At 50.3% G+C, this 27,100-nt stretch overlaps 1 protein-coding gene across 1 annotated transcript in view; it reads right to left on the bottom strand.

Annotated features, from left to right (window-relative positions):
* RGMA (repulsive guidance molecule BMP co-receptor a) overlaps window positions 1–27,100 on the bottom strand; it is a 48,822-nt gene that overhangs the window by 18,770 nt on the left and 2,952 nt on the right. Inside the window, exon 2 of the mRNA XM_061158621.1 lies at window positions 9,164–9,279. Within this exon, the coding sequence (XP_061014604.1) occupies window positions 9,164–9,279 (116 nt within the window). The remainder of the gene's footprint in view (window positions 1–9,163; window positions 9,280–27,100) is intronic.

The following is a 27,100-nucleotide window of genomic DNA, read 5'->3' as shown; positions in this document are numbered from 1 at the left end:
ATGCAAAGGGATTAGGTCAGGTTTCAGTGGTGGTGTAGGAGGGGTGGGGTGAGCCAGGAAAGAGAGAAAACCTGCCTCTTCTTAAAGGAGTAAGGCTTGTTGGAAGGCAAGCCGCCCATCACGTTGATTCTGCCCAGCTCTGTGGTCTGCAGGGTAACTGCCTGGATTCGTATACTAGCTGAAGGTTCTGGACTCAGTCCACTGTGTGCAGGCAAGGTGCTTCCTGCCATTCCTGGAACACGCTCAGGTGAAGTCGGCTACAAAAACCACTGGGGTGCCGGGGAGAAGGTTCACGTTACACAGATTGAAGGATGGAGGCACAGATAATACCGGGGAAGCAGCTGTTCCATGGGGCCTGGAAGGGCAGTGGGATTTGCCAGGTGATGTGGGGCAGAGGTACAGAAGTCCAAGGGGCTCCAAAACAGCTGGGACGGGCCTGAAGGCGAAATGCCGGATGGCGAGAGTGCGCTGGGAGTTTGGAGCCAGACACGGAAGCCCTGAGTGAAAGCTGGGGATGAAGCGAATGTGATACAGCTTCAAACTGCTTTGCTCTGCTCCGGGTGGGGCTGGGATGGTGCAAACCCTGTGTCCCCCATTCACCCAGCTCCCTGTTGCCCGATTCCACCACAAGGCGGCACTAGACGAGGCCCAGCCAGGTTGACCTGGCCATCACAACCCAGTCCTGCCCCTTCTTCCCCCCCAGCTGCTGCTGTTCCAAGTACCGAGATCAGCCGGGCAGCAGCCACCCTCCTCAGAGTCCTGCGCCCCCAAGGTCCTCTTCCCTTCGTCCCCTCAGTCCCAGGAGTGGAAGTCCCCTCCTGCAATGCTGTGTCTGCCTCCGTGGTCCCTCGTGGCCTTGCCCGCCCTTCCCTGCCCATCTAGACACAGTCCACTGCGATAGCTTGCCTCTGTGGCAACACCCTCTGTGGTTTCTGTTTCCCTGACTGGACCCTGATAAGCCAGCCCAAGGATTTCAGGTCAGATCCCGCTGAAAGCGGGAAGCCCACCGAGTAAGTTTCAGTATGCACTTGGCATGATGAGAAGGCTATTTTCGGAAGTGGCATAACATAAGAGAGGATGGCTTTAATTAGCATAGAAGCAGGCAGAGCAGAGGGAGAACAGCTTCAAGGAGAACTCAGTGGAAGGGGTTGACAGCCCCCCAACCCCCATGCCCCCCTACCCTGGGGCAGCACTGATGCTAAGGCTCGTCTCTTAGCAACAAGTTGGGATGTGGATCCTAGAGAAGGTGGGAAACCTGCTCCCATTCTCTGGGCATGCAGGGAGTACGACACCGTGGTACCAGGCAGGCACAGCGGGCCACTCCCCAGCCTCACCCGTCCTCTGGCCCCGCAGCTGGGAGGGGACAGGGGACGGATATAGCGCCAGAATTTGGCAGGCCCTAGCTGGGCAGTGTTCCGGAGTCTCCTAGCTTGAGAGATGCCTGGGGCCGCCAGGTTTGTTGCTCCATCGCCCTGGCATAAACACGCAGGTGTCTGGCGTCAGATACCGAAGAGGCACACACCCAGGTAAGGGACTGGGCTTTTCACCAGGTGCAGAGGACCCTGCCTTACTTAACCCGCAAGCAGCTGGAATGATCCCCTTCCCTCAAAGGCACTCCTCCCAGCTCAGCCAGAGAACGGTCCAAGGAACCGCCCTCGCCCGTGACTCCAGTGGTCTCTTGCCCCCCTGAGAGCACCGGGAGATGTCTCAGGGGCTTCCTCTGGGGACCGGCTGACCTGAGAAAGATGAAGGCAGGGGGAAGCCTCTCAGAGAATCGGTCCCGGCTGAGGGAAGGCAGGAGGGGGACGTGTGTTCTTGTGCTAAATTGCTTCAGTCGTGTCCGACCCTGCGACCCCAGGGACTGCAGCCTGCCAGGCTCCTGTCTCTGGCATTTTTCAGGCAAGAATACTGGAGCGGGTTGCCATTTCCTCCTCCAGGGTGGGGGTCTTCCCGGCTCCTGTGTCTGCTGCATTGCAGGTGAATTCTTTACTGGCTGAGCCCTAGGGGAGCTGGGGGTTAACTCACTGCTAAGTGTGGGCAGAGGTGGCTGAATGCCACTCGCCGAGCAGAGCAGGCGGCACTGCCCCCTTGTCACACCCAGCCAGGCTTCTCTGTCCCAGCTTCCACACATGCCAAGTCGCTGCAGGAAACCACGCCGAGTGCCAAGGAAAAGGGCACACCTCAGCTTTCCCAACTGGACACCCTCCCTGCTGGCTCCCCTTGGAGCCACACGCAGCCGGATCTGCAGCCAAGAGGGCGTTAAAAAGCACATGCGCTCACCGTCAGGCCCAAGGCCACGGCGGGCCTGTCAGCAGGGCTCCTCTGGGTCAGAAGGGCCCACAGCAGGCAGGAGCCGGGCACGGGATCCCATGCCAAGACCACCCTGCTAGGAGGGCAGAGAGCTGAGCAAGCCTGGGTTCCACAGGGAGGACGGTTTGGGGGCAAAAGCGTCACTTTTCAGGCATAAACGAAGCTTGCAGGTGGGCAGTTTGGGCTTCCTGCTTTGAGGCACACTCCCTTTTCCTGAGTCTAGGTAGCTGCTGCTGCGCCAGTCGTGTCCAACTCTTTGTGACCCCACGGACTGTAGCCCCCCAGGCTCCCCTGTCCATGGGATTCTCCAGGCAAGAATACTGGAGTGGGTTGCCATGCCCTCCTCCAGGGGATCTTCCCCACCCAGGGATTGAACCTGCGTCTCTTGTGCAAGTCTAAGTAAGGCTGGCTTCAGAGATGATAATTTTCCATTCTGGCCCTGCCTCCAGGAGCCTTGCGCTCCTCTGCTGAGCTGTCCCAGGTCAAAATCCATTGGAAGTGGCTTTGCTCCCCCACCTCCCTCCACAGGCAGACCCTTCTTCCACCTTCCTCATGCACTGGGAGGGCACGGGCCCGGCTGGTGCACACACGTGTGTGAGCCTGTGTTCCTGGAACATTCCTTAGCACGGGGAGCAATAACGGCTTCTTTCTGCGGGGACCTGGGCGCAGAGGGATCACTTTAATAGGCGTTTCGGTATTCCGACTGCCCGGGCGAAATGGTGCATGAAATGAATAAATAAGCAAAAACCCCAAAGACATAAATCTGACTTGGAAAAATCTGCACCATGACAGCTCTGCCAAAGTTGTTTTCCCGACCTATGGCAGGGTGGCATCTGCTTTGAAACGCTAAGGTGGGGATGGACAGGGAGCAGAGAGGGCCTCTGGGAAGAGGCAACAACATGAGCGCCGTGGGAAAGTGTGGTCACTCTTCATTCTGCCATCCAATCACATCTCCAAAGTTTCTTATTTTTTCCCCCTCATCGTAAAGCCCTGTATGCTACACAGCTCAGAGTCTGAAATGCTACAGGGCACGTTTAATGAGTATGTTTATCCAAAATCTGGCGTGTGGAAAAGGACAGGGGTCTGAGTTCTCCTCTTGGCTCTGCCGCTGACGATGCTGCGTGATGTCAGGAACCTCTCTGACCCTCCATCTCCTCATCGATACAGTGGGAGTAATGATGCTCAGGGGGGCGGGGTGACCATCTCATGAGGTGACATATTTCAAACGTTTGGCAGAATACCTCGGATGCTCTGGCCACAGAATAAATGGGAGAGCTTTAAAAATTGCTGTTTGGGGATTTCCCCAGTGGTCCGGTGGTTAAGAATCCATCCACCTTGCCATGCAGAGGACGCAGGTTCGATCCCTGGTCAGGGAACTAAGATCCCACATGCCTTGGGGCAACTAAGCTTATTTGCCACAACTGCTGAGCCCAAGGGCCACAACTAAGGCTGATGCAGCCAAATAAATAAATATATATATATTTTAAATGTTGTTTTCCTCAAGGACCTATTGTACAGCACATGGACTCTGCTCAGTGCTATGTGGTAGCCTGGATGGGAGGTGGGTTTTGGGGGAGAATGGATATCTGGGTATGTATGGCTGAGTCCCTTTGCCATTCACTTGAAACTATCACAACATTGTTAATAGGCTCTATTCCAATCCAAATTAATAAATTAAAAAAAATTGTTGTTTTCCTTCAAATGATCATATTGTGGGGAATATGACAGTATCATATCTTGAAGGCTGTTCATGAATGTTAACTAGTGATGGCAGCCTGTGGGAGGTTGGCATTTCGGTTATTTTCATTTTCTTATCTATCCTTTTCGATCTTTAGGTTTAAAAATGAGTACTATCTTTATAAACAGAAAAACATCTTTTGGGAAGAATGATTGGGATATCTGGACAACCCCCCTCCCCAAACCTGCAATCTCGGTCCGTGGAGCAAAAAAACAGAAATACAAAGAAACGCAACGGTCCTGTAATTTCTGGGATTGTGCCAGGTGTGTTGGGGTGCATGTCAAAGAAAAGCACACGGAGAAATAGGAAGTGGGGCTCCTGCCGTTACAAACAGATCCAGTGATTTAGAAGAAGATTAAAAACCCAAGACTCGGGAAGCAGTGAGGACATGAGGAAGCACAGGTGTTAGCAGCCAAGGTGGCCGGTCCTCGGGTCATCGGAGGGATGGCGCTGGGCCCCGACAGATGCACTGACCTTGGGCTTTGCCAGTGGGCGTTCCCTTTCCAAACCGGGCATGGCATGGGCAAGGCCTGGGGGCCGCCCATCCATAAGGCAGGTGGGTGGTGGCAGGTACGGAGACCAGCAGGGACCTGGAGCCCAGGGGCGTGCCAGAGGCCACGGGAATGAGGCTGGAGAGGAGTGTGGAACCCGGTGTCAGCGGGCTCTCCCTTCTGGGTGCTCCGAGGAGGGTCACGCAGAGCCCTGAGTTCCTGAGCAAATTGGAAAGTGGGGTGGGGGGGGATCGCCCCAGAGGCAGGTCCTAGGGCGGCTCGGCTGCTCCTGGCAGGTGACATTGGGGACAGGCAGGACAGGGCGCAGGAAGGAGGCCCAGCCCCAGGTAAACGGACAGAAGGGAGAGGCCCCTTTACACCCAGGACTGAACGGTCTGCGGCGGCAGGATTAACAGACACAGGCCAAGCCCTGGTCCCAGGACAGAGAGCGTCCAGGGAGACCTACCATCCTGTGGTACCCAGGACTGAGGGGGCTTCTAAAAACATGGGACTCCCAACTTTAAAACTAGGAAGTCCAGGCTCCACTGGAATGAGTTAGTCACCCTAAAGAAACAGGGCCTTCAATTTTAGGCATGTTGAATGCAGCCAGGAATTAAAACAGTATGACACCCCAACCCCTCAACCAAACATAAAATCTGGATCCTCTAACCAGTTCTGAGGGCCTTGCACATTGCACCCAAGAAGGACATTTTAGCAGGAACCGTATGACCTCCAACACATAAAGTGGTCCCCATGCGGCTCCCTCACCTCCACAGAGATCTGGACCTGACTGCCCCATCTCACGGAGCATCCTTATCTGAGCCTGTTGATCGTCTCTGCCCAGTTCTCCTCTGGCACTGGGATTCCTCCAAGCTTGCAGCAGTTTCCCTTCTTAAACCTGACGACCAGAGATCCTCTCCTTATGCCCCAGCTCATCCTCAGGGCCAAAGGGGCCAACCATCTGCAGGACTTTACATCCCACCCTCCCTGGGAGCCAGGGCTCTGCCCTGCAGATCCCCTGGCATGTCACACACCAGCCTGCAGGCTGACGCTACTGTCCATCTGGCTCTGGCAATGGGACTCATTACAGTCTCTCCCTCTGGGACACATTGTCTCCTTACTGGGAGGACAATGATGTGATAAGCGGGTTGACTTGCTTGCACATTTTTGAATGGCAGCTCTCAGATAAATGTTCTCAACTCTAGAATGGCATGGATGTCCTTGGATACTGCACAGGGCCTGAGTCTCTGCAAGCCTTAGTTCCCCCACGAGGATTCATTTCTAAAACAACTGCAGTTTAAAAGGAAAAGGAAAGACAGGAGGAAACATGAAAGGCCCAGGGCAATAATTTTTAGAACATCGATCCTCACAGTTGAGTACAGACTGCATGTTCCACTCCCAGAGCATCAGCTTCAGTCAGTTCCTAACATGTCCCCGGGGAGGCTGGTGCTGCTGGTCCAAGGACCACACTTTGAGAACCACTGGAGCTGGAGGACAGCATCCATATGTAGCCAAAGGGAAGCGTGACAACATGTCTACAACATATGACTTTGATGAGTTCCTCTTGGAAATCTGTTTTATTAAGTCAAAGTGGTTTCAAAGTTTTAAAAAGTTATCTATTAATTGTCTTTTGAAGTGGATGTTATTAGTGGCAGACTCTCCTAAGAAGCCTTTCTTGGCCTCCCGCCACGCGTCCCCCTCCCAACTAGACGTGGCCACCCTGTCCCTTGGCTGAAAGTGCAGCATCGTGCCCACGGACACCCTGACGACCCGAGGGACACGGAAGGGCCCTGGTCCTTCCACCAGGCCTCGGAGGTGGACGCCAGCCTTGCTCAGATGATGGCCCCCTATGCGGTCCCTGTGTCAGGACCGCAGGAGATGTGCCGTGCATGCTGAGAACATGTCAGCACTCTCAAAAGACACAAGCCCTCTCGGTCTAGCAAGAGGTTAAGGCATCTTTCTCCACATAACTATGTCCAATTTAATTTGCACTCCTATGGGTTTACTCCTGGACGCCATTCAAGTCGACTAGCACGGAACAAGTCTATGCTTTCATGCGGCTGTTCCAGCGGATTCCACCTGTCTTTGGAGGGAGAGGCTGGCACACAGGGCCCCTGACTGTCTCCAGAGCTTTCTTTTCTTTTTTCTCAAACGCCCACCCCACTCCCCACCAGACCCGCAGGTTCTCTGACTTTATCCCCAAGCAGCCCCTCTGCCGACAGGTCAGGAATTCGATAGTCCATCTCTTTGTGGTGGAAATGATCCATTTCACCTCTTAAGAGCCTCTCTTCTTGACCCAGGATTTCGGAGCCCACGCGTTCTCAGAGCCCCCCAGTGTATCCCATGCGGGCATACTGGAAGCTCAGTTTTCAGCAAGGTGGGCAATTTTGACTAAATGCGCCTGTCAAGGCCTCAAATTAGAAGAAACATTAGCCAGTTGGCATGACAGTGCAACAGCTATCTGTTCTATCTGCCAGGGTTTAGTTACCAGCCTTGAAGCCAAAAAGAAATGGGCTTCTTGGAAACAAGTGATGGAATTCGGGCTGTGAATTATATAACCCACCAGCTTTCCTCAGACTATGGGGGAGACGTTTAAAGTTTTCTAAGATGGAGAAATGAAAACAGCAAATCCCCCCACCACCCTGGCAGCTCCCTCCTACCTCTGAGTACCTCCTGCCAGCCTTTCCTTTCCTCTCCCTCCAGCCCAAGAAGCTAACAAGTGCTGCCGCTTTAAGAGTGGGAAGGTGTTGTTTTAAGGGCCTCTAAGCCCCCCTTCTCAATTTCAGCTCCAAGCTGAGATCACATCCCCCATGGCAGCCAAGGGACAAAAGCCATTTATCAGCCTATCTGATAAAACCTCCAATGGGCTGGATCTTTATCTGAACCAAATCGAGATGCACACACACTGCAAACTCCTGCTTCTCCAAAAGGAGGGATTTCTTTTCTTTTTTAAAGAAGAGGGTCACTTCAAATTTTATTTTCCTAGTTCTTGGGAGGGAACCAAATCAACCAGACCCTCCTATGGGGGGAGGCAGGGGGGTGGAAGGGTGGAAACTGCCTTTAAAAAAAAAAAAAAAAGGAAGAGGAGAAGGACTCCCTGCTGCTTGACCTGGTGTGGAGGTTGTAATATTCCACGGCGAGGGTGCAACGGATGGGTCCGAACTCTTTGAGGCATTGACACCCTCCATCCTGTCTTTGGCCGGGGCCTCCCCAATGGAATCATGGGGTACGAGCAGGTTGCGGCTCACCCGGGACGCCCTTGGGGCGCGCGGGGCCGGGTGGGTTCCGGGGAGGGGGGTCCCCCGCCCCGAAGCAGGGCTGGGGCGGGAAGGTAAACGGATCCTTTCTCCCTTACCGCTGCGGCACGGTCCTCCCACCCGGAGCCCCAACTTGCAGCCAGGCCGGGCCCGGACTGCCCAGTTCTGCCAGTTCCTGAAACCCAGTTGGCTGAGGAGCAAAACAAAACAACCCAATCCCCGGTCTAACTCAAGTCCTTTCTTGCAAAGCTCGGGAGAGCGCGGGGGCTGCGGATTCGTTCCGGCTGCGGAGCGAAGCAAGCTCTCAGTTTTGCAAAAAGACACCTCGGAACCCCGCAGCACAATGGAAGGGGCCGGGAAATCCCGCCTTGCATCGGGGACCATTTGGTCCGTGACGTTGGGTTTATTTGTATTTTTTTTAGCAAGGGGAAAATGGATATAAAGGGTTTAACTGGCGTTTCCAGGCTGTGAGTAGCATATGGCAAAAATGGAATAAAAACTTTAATGAAACATTATAAAGAAAACAGACCCGGGATTTATGTTTCGTGCCTTCCCCCTCCCCCCGAAAGGAAAAAAAAAAAAAAAAGTAAAGAAACTGGAGCGTTTGGGAAGGAACAAATGCTTCTCTGTGGAGTTGGTCTCCCTTCCCCCAACAAAAACAAGAGGTCCCGGCTCGGAGGAATTTGAAAGCAGCGATCTGCCAAAAACATTGTGAAAAACTATGGGGGATTCATTGGAAACAGATGGGCTTTTTCAGCTTTAATTCTGAAATTCTCTCCCTTTCTGACACAATAAAAATAAACAGGGGGCGACGCGGGATGTTATCACACAGGAACAAGGGGCCGGCGGTGCCCAGTCCGTAGGCTTCCCCGCGTGGGCATGCCCGTGGGGGCGGGACGCGGTCCCGCGGGAGGGGGCGGTCCGGGGCTCGGCCGGGACCTCAGGGGCGCCCCGGCTCCACCCCTGGGCACCGGACAGGTCTGCAAACTGCGCGACGAGAAGCTAGAGAAAGTGCCCCCCGGGTCCGAGTCCGTGCCACCCTTTCTCCCCCTTCTCCGGGGCCCCTAAGTGGAGCGTCCCGGGTACCCCCTTTTCTGGGAAGTTGGGAGACGTCCCCGGCGCCTGCGATCTCCCCGCCTGGCTCTTTCTCATTTCAGCCCGAGAGGGTGCCCCCCTCACCCCCAGATCCCCACGCGCATCCATCGCGCCTTCGGCTGGACGCGGGAGAAACAAAGGCGCGTGGAAACGCGAGGCGGGGGCCCGAGGGCGCCCGGCGAGCCTGAGCTCCGACTCGCCCGCAGACCTGTGGCCCGGCGCCGCGAGGAGACGCGGGGAGCGGCCGTCCCCGGGCTGGGGCGGTGCCTTACCTGCGGGGAAGCTGCAGAGGAGGAAGGCGAGGGTCGGCCAGAATCCCAGGGCTGGACGATCTGCCCCTCTCCCCATACCCATCCATCCAGCTCGGCCTGTTACCACTAGCCTCTCCCTGGAAGAAGAGTTCAGGAGAGAAAGAAGAAGCAGGTAAATCACGCTGCCGAGAAAGGGCGGCCTCGCTCCGCCGGCGGGAGCTGCGAGCCGGGAGGCTCGGCCCCCCTCGGCCGCGGGCGCCCGGCGCGCCCCCCGCCCCGCGCGCCCCTCCCGCGCCGCCCATCGCCCGGCTCCCCGCCAATGTCGGCGCGGCCCCGCGGCCCCCGCCGCCGCGCGGCCCGCCCCCTCGAGCTCGGGTTTCAGCGCGGCCGGCGGGGGGCGGGCGGAGAGGAGCTGGGCGGGGACCGCGCCGCGGCGCTGGCCTCGGGGGCCCGGGGAAGCCGGGGACTGTGGGCGCGCCGCGGCGCCCCGAACCCCGCGGCCGTACACCCAGGAAAGGCCCCAATCCCCCGAGACGGCCGAGGCCCGCAGGGTGCAAGGACGGCCGCGCGGCGCCCCCCCCCCCCCCATCTTCCCTACAAGTGGCCAAGCTAAGTAGAAACTGAGCTTCAAAAAAAACAAAAACCACCCAGGACCCCTTTACAACCAGACCGCAGTCCCGAAGTCGCCACTGACACCCAGGCTCTTCTCTCGCTCCGATGTGTCCCGGGTGCAGGAGGCTGAAAGATCCACCTCGGATGCGTCCGGGTGGGGCGGGGTGGCCCCCCGGATCTCCCACCCCCGACCCCGTGGACCCCGGGCTGGGGGCCCCCGAGCCCAAGGGAGGCGGCGGGTGGCGACCCCCGCCTCCCACCCGTCCCCCCACCCCGAGGCGCGGATGCTGCGGTCCCCCCGTGAGTACGGCCCGGACTCCAGGGCAAGGCCACCAAGGCGGCTCCTGGGAGGGCATCAGGGTGGTGACTTCCTTTAACTCGGTCACTTATTTTTCCAGGAGTAAAATGTCTCCTCCTCAAGATTGCCGAGGCCTCGCAGCTGTCTTGCGGCTGTTGGGCTATTTAAGAGAGACTGGCAAGGTCCCTTGAGAAAGGCCTTTTGGATGGAACACAAATAGGCCGGAGCAAGTGGTTTTAGTCAGACCCCTCCCTCTTTCGGGGACCCCCTCACCTCACTTGCAAGCCTACTCATCTGGTTCTTTGGAAAAGACTTCTGCGTTTTTATCCCACTCCGATGTTTCCCTTAAGCTCTGCGGCAGCCGGTCACTCGCTGTGAGCCGCGGAGGCCGCAGGGCTGGGTCTGCCTTCGGGACGCTGCAGGCCTCCCAGGGAGTGGAGCTCCGGTGGAGAAAGCTCTGGGCTCGGGGAAGAGGACCCTTCCTGCCAGAAGCAGTCAAACTGCTGAACCTGGCTTCCACAAAACAGGTGGGAAAGACGACTAACACCTCAAGCAGCCAGGCCACCGGGCAAAAGCGAGCCGTTGTCTCCTCAGGGAAAAATGCCATGATGGCCACTGCTGGCCTTGACAATCTGGAGTGCCACCATACTTCCCTCAGAAATTTAGGTCTCAGTCCAACAGGCTCTGTCTAATTATCATTAACCCCTCTCCCCTCAAAAAAAAAAGGGGGGGGGATTTATTTTAAGCCCCTGTTGGCAAAATGCTAGAGGTTCCTCCGAGGAAAGGCCACCATCTCAAAATCCAGGTCTCAGATTGCATTCCTCTCAGGCTTGGCCCGACCAGCAGCCAGACCCACAGTTTATTCTCTAGAATCGCAGGATGGCCCCAGCACAATGAGGCGGGCCCAGAACCAGGCCGCACAGAGACACCTTTGAGGTCCACCAATTAACACCCTCCGCTAGATCCTGCCTTTCACAAGTTAGTTCTAAAGCTTCTTGCTAATGAGAGAGAGAAAGCATCTATTAGCATTCCCAGCAGCCCCACCCCCACACAGCTGCAGCATCTCCAGGTCAGAGAATGGGACTCGGGGACCCCGCAGGGAGGCGTCCTTGCCCTAGAGTGGGGGCCTTTGGCTGCAGGACCTTTTAGCTTGTGGACCTTAAGGTCTCTGTTTGCAGGACTTTGAGCCTTTACACTTCAGTGTCTTCATCTAAGGGGCAGGCTGATAATATTGTCACCCCAAGACTACAATTGAATACAAACGTGCTTTGGAGATGTGGGTTCCGTTCCAGACTACCGCAACAAAGCAACTGAGCAAGTCACATGAATTTTTTTTTGCTTCCCAAGGCATATCAAAGTTGTTTACACTATGCTGCACTCTGTTAAGTATGCAATCGTATTATGTCAAAAAGACAATATGTATACCAGGTGGCGCTAGTGGTAAAGAACCTGCCTGCCAATGCAGGAGATGTAAAAGACGCAGGTTTGATCCCTGGGTCGGGAAGATCCCCTGGAGGAGGGCATGGCAACCCACTCCAGTATTCTTGCCTGCAGAATCCCATGGGCAGAGCAGCCTGGCGGGCTACAGTCCACGGGTTCGAAATGAGTCAGACACAGCTGAAGTGACTCAGCGCTAGCAGTGGGATACGGAGGTGGGAGGGAGGGTCAGGAGGGGGAACACATGTGCACCCGTGGCTGATTCATGTGAATGCATGGCAAAAACCACCACAATATTGTAATTAACCTCCAATAAAAAAAAAAGAAAACAAAAATACTTTGCTGCTAAAAAATGCTAACCATCAAGTGAGCCTTCAGTGAGTCAGGAATCTTTTTGCAAGAGTCACATCAAAGATCACTGATCACCTAACAAATATAACAGGGAAGAAAAAGGCTGAAGGACTGAGAGAATTACCAAAATGAGACACAGAGACACAAAGTCTGTGAGGCAAACGCTGTTGGAAAAATGGCATTGATAAACTTACTGGATGCAGGGTGGCCAAAGACCTTTGATTTGTTTTAAAGAAAGCAGTATCTGCGCAGTGCAATACTACGAGGTGTGCCCATACAATCTGGGAGGGACACTGGGCCATGGACGCGCCCCAGCATTCCTGCTGGGGCCTGGCCGCCCTCTGGGGAGGAGACCCAATTCCTACAGCATAAGGGCATCATCTGGGCAGGGGCACAAAGGGCTTCCTTCTCACAGCAGAGATGTGTGAGGCTGGATTTGGACATCGTAAAAGTAGAGATTTGGCTTTCACACAGCTAAGACTATGAAGAGAAACCCAGCCACAAATAGAGCAATATGGGGTTGTGTTGACCTTGAGGAATCTGTCTATACTGGCCAAACCAACCAGCTTATTACTGACAACTCCCCGGCTCTCTGCAAAAATAAAAAATTCTTGAAATGTTGGGTTTGGGAACTCAGCACTCCATTTGCCATAGAAACTCACCTAACTCCGCGTGTAGCTGACTTAAGACTAACAGCTCTCGTTACCTTCTGACCACTTGTGCGTTTTCCCTGGAGACTTTGTCATGCTTCGGCTCCCTTTCCCTCAGTCCTGGCTGTGGAGGTGCCCGCACTGAACCACCATCCCTCATCTCTCCCTTTCCACCTTGGGGGGCGGTGATGGTGCTGTGTGATGAAGGGGCAGAGGGCTTCTGGAAAGCAAGGTCTACGTAAGGTTGAAGCCCTCCCAGGGGCAGGGACTTCTGGCTTCCCCAGCCTCTGGGGTATGAACAGGCGTGTTCTCAAGTCCACGGCTTGAGTCATCGGTCAATAAATACATATTTAGGACTAGTGCATGCTAGTCCCTGGGGGACGAAGAAATCAATAAGACAACTCCTGTCTGCTGAACTGCTGGTAGAAATAGATATTAGAGGAAGGTGAGGGGGAAAAGAAGAGGTCAGAAGTGAACAGCTACTACCTGGGAAAGGCTTGACCCAAAATCTTGCGAGGTGTCTTCGTAGATTCATTTTCACTAAGAATGATAGTAATAGGGGCTTCCCTGGTGGTTCAGTGGTAAATAATCCGCCTGCCAGTGCAGGAGACACAGGTTCGATCCTTGATTTGAGAAGATCCCACATGCCTCAGAACAATTTTAAGCCCACGAGCTACAACGACTGAGCCTACGCTCTAGAGCCTGCGCTCTGCAACAAGAGGCTGCTGCAGTGAGAGGCCTGTGCGCCGCTACCCAGCCCCTGCTTGCCACAACCGGAGAAGAGGCTACGCAGCAGCAAAGACCCAGGACAGCCAAATAAATAAATACAATTTGGAAAAGGATGATAATAATAATGGCTTATGCTTCAATGTGCTCTCACATTATGTCAGGTGCCGGCTAAGTGCGTTCCATTTCTAGACACTTTAAGCTAAGTTAGTTTCCATTATTATCCCCATTTTGCAGATGAGGAAACTGAGGCTGGGTGAACTTAAGTACTCACCCAATTACCAGCTAATAAACTGCAGAGCCAAGCACACCAAACCCCATCCCTGACATGCTGTATGTGTCTTTCATGCCAATGACGCAAGTCCACACTGGGCTTAAAGGCAAGGCGAGACAGATAAACTTAACAATCTCTTTCAAGAAGGAATAACAGACTCTGACAGGGAGGCACAGAACATAGGCGCTGGGGGCCTCCAGCCCAGACTAGGGTGCAGCGTGGGAAGTTTTCCCAGTGTGGGTGTGCGCCAGGGGAAGATGGTGGGCAAGGGAGGAGGCACAGGGCAGGGCTTCCAGGTAGAAGGAACACCAAAGATACCATTTACCAAGGTGTGGCTTGTCTGAGGAGCTGGAAGATCTTGATGATGGCTATAGGAGAAAGAGGTGAGGCTACAGAGACAGTAAGAGCCTGGGAAAGCCTCTGCAAGGCCAGCACATGCTCTGCTAGGGTGTGCATCTTTAGAACTCAGGAGCCCCACCCAAAGCCTCCTGAAGAAGAGAGATTTATTCCTTTGGGAGACCATCTCAGGGGACTTAACAATAATACAGATGCCCAGGTGCCATTTAGGGCTTTCCAGGTGGTGCTAGTGGTAAAGAATCCGCCTGCCAAAGCAGGAAGACTTAGGAGACACAGGTTTCGATCCCTGGGCTGGGAAGATCCCCTGGAGGAGGGAATGGCAACCCACTCCAGTATTCTGCCTGGAGAATCCCATGGATAGAGCGGCCTGGCAGGATACAGTCCATAGGGTGGCAAAGAGTTGGACAGGACTGAAGTGACTTAGCAGGCCGGCACCACTTGGAGCATCTGAATTTGAATCTCAGGAGGTAGAGCCTTCGGTGTCTGCATTTTTAATGAGCTCTCCCAGGTGACAAAGGTGTAGGGGCTTGTAGGTTTTAAGCTCCGTCACCCTCCATCAACCTTGGGTGCACATAAGACCCAGGTTGAGTCTATCAGTTCATCCTCTTGGACTTGAAGTCCAGGCGAGACAGAGACCCAATGATTGCTTTCACTAAAGCAGAGACTGGCACGTGACCCAGGCTGACCAATCAGAACCTGTCCTGAGACTGTTGCCATGAAGAAGCGCCTGGTTCTGATCTCTGATTCCTCCATAGGATGGATCTGGGGGGAGTAATCTGACAGGAAGGCGAGTGTTGAAGAGTGCTGTGGGTTGAAGCTGTGTCTGCAGAGTTGGCATATATATTATTATTATTATTAAAGTTGAACTGTGTCTGGTGAGCTTTTCAAAGACTGATGGAAATTTTCAGGGCTAACCATCCCCATGCCACTCTCTAGCCTGTGATTCTCCCTGAAGCTTCATCTTAGCTCCTCGGAGTCAACCAAGAGCCTGTTCCAGCTATGGGAGCCAACAAAGTCCTAGTTTTGCTGAAACTGGTTTGATTTTGGGTCTTCTCATGTCTAGGCAAATTTCCGACCAATCAGGAGAAAGCTAAGGTCCAATACTGGTCCCAGGAAGTATTTTTGCCATCCTCAGAAGTGCAGGGATGTGTTGTCAGTTCAGCTCAGTCACTCAGTCGTGTCTGACTCTTTGCGACCCCATCGACTGCAGCACGCCAGGCCTCCCTGTCCTTCACCAACTCCCAGAGCTTACTCAAACTCATGTCCATCAAGTCAGTGATGCCATCCAACCATCTCATCCTCTGTCATCCCCTTCTCCTCCTGACTTCAATCTTTTCAGAGTCTTTTCCAAGGAGTCAGTTCTTTGCAACAGGTGGCCAATGTATTGGAGTTTCAGCTTCAGCATCAGTCCTTCCAGTGAACACCCAGGACTGATCTCCTTCAGGATGGACTGATTGGATCTCCTTGCAGTCCAAGGGTTTCTCAAGAGTCTTCTCCAACACCACAGTTCAAAAGCATCAATTCTTTATTGCTCAACTTTCTTTATAGTCCAACTCTCACATCCATACATGACTACTGGAAAAACCATAGTTTTGACTAGACGTACCTTTGTTGGCAAAGTAATGTCTCTGCTTTTTAATATGCCGTGTAGTTTGGTCATAGCTTTTCTTCCAAGGAGCAAGCACCTTTTAATTTCATGGCTGCAGTGGTTTTGGAGCCCAAGAAAATAAAGTCTGTCACTGTTTCCATTGTTGTGTTGTCAATGGCTCTTAATCCATCGGACTTCCAGGTGGCACTAGTGGTAATGGATCTGCCTGTCAATGCAGAAGACGTAGGAAATGCAAGAGACGAGGGTTAGATCTCTGGGTCAGAAAGATCCCCTGGGGTGGGAAATGGCACTCTTTTTTTTTTTTTTTGGCTGGAAAAACTCACTCACTGGCAAAATTTCTTGAGCCTCCTCCACTCCTCACATTTGAAAAAATTTTCCCTGTACCACGTTTTGAGGAACTCAGTTGTTTAGTGGGACCCAATCCTCTTTTGTAATTATCCCTCAAATTCCTCTTTTTTAAAAATTTATTTTTAATTGGAGGATAACTACTTTATAATATTGTGTTGGTTTCTGCCATACATCAACATGAATTGGCCATGGGTGTACATAGGTCCCCTCCGTCTTGAACCTCCCTCTTACCTCCCACCCCATGCCACCCCTCTAGGTTGTCACAGAACACCAGATTTAAGTTCCCTGCATCATACAGCTCAAATTCCTCTTTCAGACTTCAAGGGCTACACTGAGTCTGGCCATCTCAGGTTTGATAAACCAGAACTGCTCAATCTCTGCGTAACCTTTAAGGTTTTACAGACTTTGATCATATCACCTTTCTGGCTTCATCTTTCCACGCTGATGTCCTTCAAGAACAAAGCACTCAGCTTCTTGGGAAAGCCTTCTGTTTGGGCGATTACTCACCTTCCTACAGTTCTGAGATATTTTCCTCTAGGAGAAGGTCATAAAACTGCCAGGTTTGGGTAGCCCAGGGAGAGCACTATTTTTGGCTAGTGTCCGATACCATTTCTGAACACTTGGTCCTGCATGGCCTTTAGCAAACAAACATTTTGCAAAGACCCTCAAGATTCCTTGGGAGCTATAAACAGCGTGGACACAGTCCGTTATTTTTGTAATTTGGATTATGTTTTCCTAAATGCATTGGATGAGACTTGCCCCTGTGAAAGCTTAATATGCATCTTCTTGTAAACTCATAAACTGGTCCTGCAGTTAATCACCATTTGTTTGCCATCTCTCCACAGAGTCTGGAACCATTTCATCTGCAGGCCTGGAATCATTCATTCCTCCAGATGATCTATGGGCATTTAAACAAAGTCTGGGAGCACTGGCAATCCTTGGGGATCCCCACTGTTTATAATTCTTCATTTAGAAAAGTACCTGTTTATCATATTTTTTGTTTCCTATCTCTAAGGACAATTCCGATCCATGGAGATTTCCCTCTGCATTCTGGAGGAACTTACTATTGGAAATGACCTTTGGGGTGGAACTTTGTCAGAAGGAATTTTGAACGTCTAAACATAATTCTTCCCTGTGTTTCTCCAGGCCTATTTCTACCTCCTCAAGGAATGCTAATAGATGATCGGTCCAGTTTCATGTTCTCTTTTCAGAAAGTGTGTTGTGCTTTGGCCAGTTAATTAGGACTTTACAAAGTGCCTGCTGACACTACTTTTTCAGTATCTATTCCACCAAAGTGACTATTAAATGTGACCCTTCCTGGATGGGTGGGCTTCCTTTGTGGGCAGAAGGCCCGGCATGTACGCCCTTGGGCCAGGGCCAGTGTGGAAGGAAAGTTGCCTTTTTTGGCCACCGAGATATGACTGCCATCTTTAATTGCCACTTCTCCCTTTCCTCCGGATGGTCCCGGGGTAGAGGGCCACAGGCTTTCCTTGACCTGCTTGTTTCCATGACGACTTAGGAATCTCCCTGCTTCTCTTCTTCCCAAGTATGGTTCTCACTCTCCTTACTCTGGCATCAAGAAACCTCTTTACCATTGATTCTGGAAAGCCTTTCATTGCGTTCCCATTTTGGCTTATCTTGTTGGGTTTTTTTGTTTTTTTCCTTTGCTGCAGGCTTCTTTTCTCTCTGTGTGCACACTGCTTTCTCGGTTCTGAGCTCTGTCCCTTACCCCGAGGGACGCTTATTCTTACTAATTAAAACATGCAAAAAAAAATGCAGATTTTTTTTTTTTACAATATTTTAATGGATTTTTGAAACACACCTTTCCCTGACATTCCAATGGCTCTCTTTAGAAACTGAATAAATATTTCACTTTCTCTTTGAAACCTCTCAATAGATTTAAAACACATTAGCAGATTTTATTTGCTCTTGGCCATGTCTTTTGCTTGCCTGATGGCTTAGATGGTGAAGAATCCACTTACAGTGCAGGAGACCCTGGTTTGATCTCTGGGTTGGGAAGATGCCCCAGAGGAGGGAATGGCAACCCACTCCAGTATTCTTGCCTGGAGAATCCCATGGACAGAGGAGCCTGGTGGGCTACGGTCCATGGGGTCTCAAAGAGTTGGACACAACTGAGCAACTAATACTCTTCACATGTCTTTTAATGTCTATGATCAGGTTAGTAAGATCCCTCCACCGCTACAAGGCAGATTCTTTTAATCAGCTTTTCTGTTTCATTCATTCAACAAACATTCACTGAGTACTCAGCTCTGAGCGGGTTTTGAGGGTTCTCAGATGAGCAGCAGACAGTTTTGCACCCCACTCCTGGAACCCCAGGGCGTCAGTCAGATGTGGAGATGAAGAATTCTAGTTTTGAGGACACTTGAGCGTGGTGTTTGTGTGGTGTCTCAGGAGTCCCATCTTTATTTCCCATTCGGTTGCCACAAATCAACTTGGGACTTAACAAGGCTGGGGAGCCTTTCAGAACTGGGGTCTCTGTCAGTAGCTTCTTTAAGGAACTGGACCACTGACTGCAGAGCAAGACGTCATTAGCACCAGCTATGGTGACAGCTACATCACTATCGGCCTCAAGACTGGAACACCACCTGTCAAAATTCCACCTTGTGGACAAACCACATCAGACTGCCCCGTGGGGTGGCATCCCTGCTCAGGGGTCCACTTCCAAGGACCAGGTTGGCATGGGACGTCTGTGTGGAGTGTCTGCCCCAGAACCTCCCAGAAGCACACCCCTGCTGGTAGACATGTGCATATTTATGGTGCTGGAAAGATATAAAAGGGATTTTTTTTTTTTAAAGAAAACACAGAGACAGCAAATTTCCTGGACTTTTTGTTTCCCTCAATCTAACATCAAATTTATTTCAAGAAATTGAAACAGTATTATACACACGTTAAAAAAAAATCAATTTCCTGTTAAATGAAATCAGTTCACTATCCCTGGAGGTCGTGACTATTTACAGTTTCATGTGTATCTTTCTAGATATTTCCTTATGCATATAAGCACACGCAAAATCAATCAAGCAATCGATTTCTCTAGCTAGCTAGCTATCATTTTACCAAAAAGTATTAGCAAGCCCCCAACTGCTCCCTCCCCAATGGGTATTTCCGATTTCACTCTGTCTCTCAGTGAAATAGCCCTGTAAGTCCCTCCACTCATGGCAGGAGCTGAAGAGACTAAGAACTGGGTTCCCCAGCCAAAGGGGATATATGTCCGCAGAGAGATATTTAAATATAAAACAGTTCATGTGAACAAAGAAGCAGACTCAGATTTACAGAGAACCGACTAAGGTACTTCTGGGGAGAGGGGAGTGGGGAGGGGCACTGTAGGGGTGAGGAATTAAGAGATACAAATTATTAAGTATAAAAGAAACTTCAAGGATATATTGTACAACATGGGGGATATAGCCAATATTCTGTAATAACCATAGATGGAGAATAATGGGGAATAACTTGTACAAATTGTGAATCCCTATATTATGCATCTGTAACATATAACATTGTACACCAGCTATGTTGCTATTGTTGTTTGGCTGCCCAGTTGTGTCTGACTCTTTGGGACCCCATGGACTGTAGCAAGCTAGGCCTCCCTGTCCCTCACCATCTCTCAAAGTTTGCCCAAACTCATGTCTATTGCATCAGTGATGAGCTGCTTATTTGCATCAGGTGACCAAAATACTGGAGCTTCAGCTTCAGCATCAGTCTCCTTCCAATGAGTATTCAGGGTTGATTTCTTTTAAGATCGATTGGTTTGAGCTCCTTTCTGTTCAAGGGACTTTCAGGAGTCTTCTCCAGCACCACAGCTTGAAGACATCAGTTCTTCGGCGCTCAGCCTTCTTTATGGTCCAGCTCTCACAACTGTACGTGACCACCGGAAAGACCATAGCCTTGACTATATGGACCTTTGTTGGAAGAGTCAGCTATACCCCACTTTAAAAATAAATGAAATCCACGTGAGGGATGCCAATTGCCTTTAAAAAATTACATCCTCTTTTTCTCCTGGACTTAATTCCCACTTTCAAAAACACGTATTCTGTCTTCTCTCATCTGTAAGTTAGTAAATCCACATTTACCCCAACTTACACGGTAGAAGGTAACCTGAGTCAGGTCATCCAGCTGGCTGAGTGGCAGAGTGGGGTTTGGGCAGGTCTGGGTGACTCCCAGCCGTCACCTGCGACCTCTGATGTGCTCAATGGCTCCTTCCCAGGCACAGAGATATTGGGTTTTCTGTCTGCCTCTACTGACACTTGTCCATCTATTAATACGTGCTCATCTTCTTACTCAGGACAGAAGGAAGGATTCCCTTTGAGAACCCCCAGTCTCGCTGGAGGCCTTCAGATGATCTACTAACAGTTTCTGGGGTCTCATTTCCATAATGTAAGCCCCTCCTTTCATCTATTTGTACCTCTCCTTCTTGACCGCTGAGACTGTCAGTAAGCTCCTGGAGTGGCTTCATTCTTTCTTTCGCTACATCTTCCCTTTCTCCCTAGATGGGATTATCCACTAGTATATAGCTGGAGTTTCATTTATGAAAGTCTTCCTCACTTTCCTCTCCAGTTCTTGTCCATGACTCCAGCGCACACCTACCAGCTGGTCTACAGCTGCCAATTCTGCCTGCAAAGGTCAGTATGGAGGGATAGCATTTGTGAATCGCTTACTTGTCAGGGTTGAGACTGAGTTTTTATTTATTTATTTACTTTTCTTTCTTTGGCGGCAGGGTGCGGCATGCAGGATCTTAGTTTCCTGAGACTAGAGATCGAACCTGCGCCCCCTGCAGTGGAAGTGCGGAGTCTTAACCACTGGACTGCCAGGGAAGTCCGAGATTGAGAGTTTTTAGACACTGAAGTGGATATGGACAAAGAGAGAGACCTGGGGTTTGGGACAGGTCTACGTCTAGCTGTGTAGCCCCTGTCCCATCCTTTCTCTGGACCCGCAGCTTCTCAATCTACAGAATCATGACCTGGGTGCCCCACACCCCTGGGGGGTGGTGTCTCCCAGCTTCACAGTCTGGTGTCTCTAGGGATTCAGTGACCAGGTGTTAGTTCTGTAACTAAATGGCCTTGCCCACACCTGAGTCTGAGGAGCCACTTTCAGGCCCCATCTGGACCATTTCCTGGTTCCCCCAAGTGAAATGTTGATGAGCAAGTAGGAAATGTTATTTGAAAAGTGACATTTCTATGTTTTAGTGCCAGCATGAAATTCTTCAGCAATCATTCCCAGCAATACGACCGTATACCTGAAAACACAGCTTGAAAACAATTAGTAACCTCGTTTTAAAACAACTTTTGGGTGCCTATACTAAGATGCCCCAGGTTCCTACAATGGAGAACAGACCACCCAGCATGTTCCTCTTCACATTCCAGTAAGTTCTTGGGAGAAGAACCAGCTTGGACCCATTTATCCACCAAATGGCAACTGTTTCAACTGACAGTGCGTCTGCATCTCTCCCAACCAGCAGAAGGCCATGGTATTTGGATTAATGAACAAGTTGGTGCCAAGCACAAATACCATAGGCATTTAGCAATAGGAACAGATAACCAAGTTATTCATCAAATTCAAAACTGTTTAGAATGGCTAATGCAAAGCTGAAATAAAGAAGATCCCCAGCTGATGGGCGGTGGGGAAGGGTGCCAATCCAGGACAAAACCAATGCATTGCTTTATGTGACATTCTCTCTACTACCATGGTTTTCTTTTTTTAATTTGTTGGAGGCTGAGGGAATGTCTTCACTTTTATATTAGAGAGTCAGTATAGCATGCTGGCCAAGAACATAAAGTCTGAACAGATACTCTAAACCTCAGTTATCCCATCTGAAAAATGGGGATATACTTTGGCTGCCTCATAGGGTTATTGTGAAGATTAAATGAGTTAACACAGTAATAGACCACTTAGAACAGATGCTAGGAATAGAGTAAGTGTTGATAAGTAATTGCCAATGTTAGTCTTACATTACCAATAAGAACCATTGTTTTGATTGTAACAACGTATCTACTATACACTGGAGCCTTTGGATGTGTGGGAACTGTGGGAAAATCCGCAGAATTCCCCCAAGGACTTTTAGTTTTTAAATTAAAAAATTACTTTTTATATAATTTTTAAAGGTCACACTCCATTTACAATTATTACAAAATACTGGCTCCATTTCTCATGTTGCACAAATACATCCTTACAGCCTATCTCACACCCAGGGGTTTGTATCTCCCAACTCCCCCACCCCCACTGACAACCACAGGTTTGTTCTCTATACCTGTGAGTCTACTTCTTCTTATTTTGTTATAGTCACTGGTCTGTTGTATTGTTAAACTTCCACATACAAGTGGTATCATACAGTATTTGTCTTTCTCTGTCTGACTTACTTCGTTTAGCATAATGCCCTCCAAGTCTATCCATATTGCTGCAAATGAGGCTTTGACATCTTGGCAATTGTAAGTAATGCTGCTGTGAATATTGGGGTACATGTATCTTTTTGAATTAGTGCCCAAGGACTTTTAGATAACCTTGACCTCTGGGTGGGCTCTAAGTGCATTATCAGTTATACTCAAGTTTTGTTGAGCAACCGCTATAAGACAAAGTCTCCCGCATAGCTGTAGGCTCATCTCAACAATGTGATGGACACAGCTGTTTCAAAATGAGGAGACCGAGACTCGGGGAGATTAAGTGATTTGTCCAAGGTCACTGAGAATATAAATGTCAGGGAGAGGATCAAACCCAGGTCTGTGGGGCCAAGTCCAGTGCATTTCCCACCAAATCACAGCTACTTCTCATTTTCACCAGGGCTTACTTTTTCCTGTTAGTCAAATAATATGCTCCATATATATAAAGATGGCTCATGATTAGAGATGTGAATATGTTTAGAGATATACTGTTTTCCATAAACAAACAAAAATATTAAAATGTTTTAAGAAAAGAAAAATTTTCCCGAACCATCTCTCCTACTCTATCCCCATAAAAACTTAGGAAGTTGAAATAAAGATTTTTTTTTTTTCTTTCTTTTGGGTATTTTTAGGTCAAGTTTTCATAGAGTTTTCATTGAGCACTTACCTGGGCTTAGCTCAGTTGCTAAGTTGTGTCTGATTCTTTGAGACCCTTTGGACTGCTGCCCGCCAGGCTCCTCTGTCCATGGAATTCTCCAGGCAAGAAGACTGGAGTGGGTTGCTATGTCCTCCTCCAGGGGAATCTTCCCTGACCCAGGGATTGAACCCTCATCTCCTGCATTGGCAGGAAGGTTCTTTACCACTTGAGCCACTTGGGAAGCTGACAGCCTCTGAGTGACAGGTAAATATTACACAACAAGATGTTTAGGGAACGCTAGCTACAGTATCAATTCATTGCAGTCCCTTCAGACCTCAAGCCATTCAGAGCCTGTCTTAAATTCAAAATCAGATGGGCTTCCACCCCTAGAGACTGGTCACTGACCCAGAAAGGGAAGACTTGGGCGCCTTCTTGGTTTGGTTTGGGTGTCATCTTGGCTTGGGTTTGCTTTACCCTCATTGACTCTTGGCCCAGGTGTGTATATGTGGGGAGCCGTACGTTCCCTAGCAATGCACCCCTGAAGTCAGCAGACTCTGCCAGTAGCATCTATTTGCTCATGAAGAAACCAGATGCTTGGAGTTGAGGAATCTCCTTTCTCAAAATGCTCTCAGCAGAGAAAAATCAAAGCAATGTAAAACCTCACTGCATGGAAGAGCGTTGCATCAAGCTTTTCGTTACCATATGACCTTGCGATACCCAAGGACACAAAACCGAGGATAGCAAGGGGAGCACTTTGAAATCGGTATTCAGAAATTTGACTTTCAAACTATTTTAGCTGTACTGACTGATGTAAAACAACATAAACTCCCCTGAACTCCTTGTTCTGTGGCAGAAATGACTTACCAGACCTAGCAGTGAGGGATTATTAGCAAGTCTGGACCTGTGAGGGAAGTGATCATGGACCTCCTCACGTCTACAGGTGAGCCAGTCCTCAAGCTCTACAGTTCCAATTTTTAAATTTTGGCCACACCACGAAGGTTGCCGGATCTCAGTTCCTCAACCAGGGATTGAACCTGGACCACAGCACTGAAAATGCCAAATCCTAACTGCAAGACCACCAGGGAACTCCTATCAGCTCTGTATTTCTTTGTGCTTATATAAATGGAAGCCCATCTGAGAAAACACAGTTGTATTAAAAATCGATTTATTATTTATATTTTACCTCTTTTCCATAAATGATGTTAAATTAAATGTGGCTCAGACGGTAAAGAATCCACCTGCAATACGGGAGACCTGGGTTCGATCCCTGGGTTGGGAAGATCCCCTGGAGGAGGGCATGGCAACCCACTCCAGTATCCATGCCTGGAGAATCCCATGGACGGAGGAGCCTGGCGGGCTGCAGTCCATGGGGTCACAAAGGGTCAGACACGACTCAGCGATTAAGCATAGCACAGCACGCAAATGAAAGTCATGTACCCGAACTTCCAAACAAGCATGAATTCTTATTCTCTTCAAGGTGCCCGTTGTTTTGAGGAAAGCTGGCAGCTGTTACAACTCTGTGGATGAAATGTGCCTTTCTGCGTGGCTCTGCGCGAGGCTCTGTCAAACCCCCACCCTGACGCGGGTGCGCCCGCTCTCGGCCAGGCGGGACGTCACGGTTCACCTGTGAACCACGGGACAAACTCCAGGAAGGACGTGGGCTGCTCACAGGTACTGCAGGAAGGGCCTGGTGTACCTCAGGGGCCACACGGGGAGGCCAAGGCCAAGGGCGAACAGAGAGACACACACCTTTAGGGGCCGTGGGTAGAGGCTGCCGGGGTTCCTGACCTAAGGCCAGATTGGTCAATTCAAACCAAAAATGTGGGCTTCCGCTGAGCCTAAAGTGGGTCTCAGCTAAGGGGGGCACAAGCTGAGAGGAGAGACTGTGGATCCTTCTCCTGGGGAGAAGGAGAGACTGTGGGTCATGACCCCTGGCTGCTTTCTAGGGCGTGCACTTGCACGAGGGGGCTGGTGTCAATTTAAGCTCCCCACAGCCCTCCTGGCCAAACAAAACGGATGCAGAGGCAGTGATACCACGGGGTTCAGTTCAGTTCAGTTCAGTCGCTCAGTCATGTCCGACTCTTTGTGACCCCATGAATCGCAGCACGCCAGGCCTCGCTGTCCATCATCAACTCCCAAAGTTTACCCAAACTCATGTCCATCGAGTCGGTGATGCCATCCAGCCATCTCATCCTCTGTCATCCCCTTCTCTCCTGCCCCCAATCCCTCCCAGCATCAGGGTCTTTTCCAATGAGTCAGCTCTTCGCATGAGGTGGCCAAAGTATTGGAGTTTCAGCTTCAGCATCAGTCCTTCCAATGGGGTAGCTTAGCTAAACCCTCAGCAGCCCAGTGGATTTGTTCTTGTGCGTGTGGGTGTGCTCAGTTGCTCAGTCATGTCCCACGCTTTGCAACTCCAGGGATTGTAGCTCGCCAGGTTCCTCTGTCCATGGGATTCTCCAGGCAAGAATACTGGAGTGGGTTACCTTGCCCTCCCCCAGGGAATCATCCCGACCCAGGGATTGAACTGGAGTCTCTTTTGTCTCCTGCATTGACAGGTGGGTTCTTTACCACTAGCGCCATCTGGGAAGCCCAAAAGATGCCCTGCTGCTGCTGCTAACTCACTTCAGTCGTGTCCGACTCTGTGCGACCCCATAGATGGCAGCCTACCAGGCTCCGCCGCCCCTGGGATTCTCCAGGCAAGAACACTGGAGTGGGTTGCCATTTCCTTCTCCAATGTGTGAAAGTGAAAAGTGAAAGTGAAGTCGGTCAGTCGTGTCCGACTCTTCCCGACCCCATGGACTGCAGCCCACCAGGCTCCTCCGTCCATGGGATTTTCCAGGCAAGAGTACTGGAGTGGGGTGCCATTGCCTTCTCCAAAAAGATGCCCTAGTGAAATAGAAATCAACAAGCTTTAGGGCTCTGCTCATCTCTATGCTCATCTCTGCTATGTGTCTTGTGAAGGACACAGAATCTAAAAGATTTAGCTGTGTTTTACCAGATTGTTGACAGAATCTTTTGTTTTCAAGTTTCTGCCAGATTTTCAGACTCTGACAAACCCAGGATCCTGATTCCTGAAAGCTCTCCATCTTGGAGCATTGCTTTAAACAAAACAATCGAAAAAAGAAAAGCAAACTCAACTGGCAATTTTATCATAGTTTTCTGCATAAACAGTGTCTGCAGCACTTTCATTCTTTACTGTAGTGAATCTGGATATAATAATTTTATAAGGTATGTACACACATTTATGTTTTTCAAGTAGCAGTGACTTTTAATATTTTGGTGGTGGTGGTTTAGTTGTTAAGTTGTGTCCAACTCTTGCAACTCCATGGACAGGAGCCCACCAGGCTCCTCTGTCCATGGGATTTTCCAGGCAAGAATACTGGAGTGGGTTGTCATTTCCTTCTCCAAAATGGTTGCAGAATTGATGGAAACTGTTAGCCATTCAGTCATGTCCGACTCTCTGCGACCCTGTGGACTGTCGCCCCCCAGGCTCCTCTGTCCGTAGAATTCTCCAGGCAAGAATACTGGAGTGGGCAGTCATTCCCTTCTCTAGAGGATCTTGCCGACCCAGGGATCAAACCTGAGTCTCTCACATTGTGGGCAGATTCTTTACCCTCTAAGCTGCAGAGACAAATTCTTAAATCTTTCAAAGGGGGCTATAAAAGATATTTGCATTTGGCCTTTTTTTCCAATTTCTGCCCAAATCACAACATTTCTTTTTCTTCCAGCCCTTAGAATTATAAAGTTTCACACCTCAGTAGGCATTCTTGCCTCCTTATCCTTAGGCTCTAATGAGATACAGCACTTTCTCCTTATGGGTCAGATCTGGCTAAGAAACTGTCATCCCTTTAAAAGATGTTCATTTTTTCACCAAGGAAACTGACTTCTGACCAACTTTGCCTGCACACTTGGGCAAGGCAGTCCTTAATTTTTTCCACCGTCCTGTTCATCACTCTTCAGAGCAACGTTGCTAAAGGAAGGGAGGCTGAAACTGTACTGTCGCTCAGTCAGAATGAGGAAAGGAGAGACCCGTCATCTGAAAGGCCTGATCTCCCCTCTTCAAGTTAAGTCTCTGTTAAGTTTGTTCAATGAATAAACAATGCATGTTGTTTGCAAAGCAAAGCCATTCTCCTTGAGAGCCATAGGGACACTGCAGACACTTAAAAGTTGTCTTGGAATGTTATAAGTCAAATTCTAGAACAGTGATCTTTAAGGAGGGGTGCCCTTTCATTTCACGGAACAGATGCCAATAAGCCTGCACTTTGTCTGT

The sequence above is a fragment of the Dama dama genome, chromosome 13 (assembly GCF_033118175.1).
Source record: "Dama dama isolate Ldn47 chromosome 13, ASM3311817v1, whole genome shotgun sequence".
NCBI lineage: Eukaryota > Metazoa > Chordata > Mammalia > Artiodactyla > Cervidae > Dama > Dama dama.
This window is presented reverse-complemented; position numbering and strand designations above follow the sequence as displayed.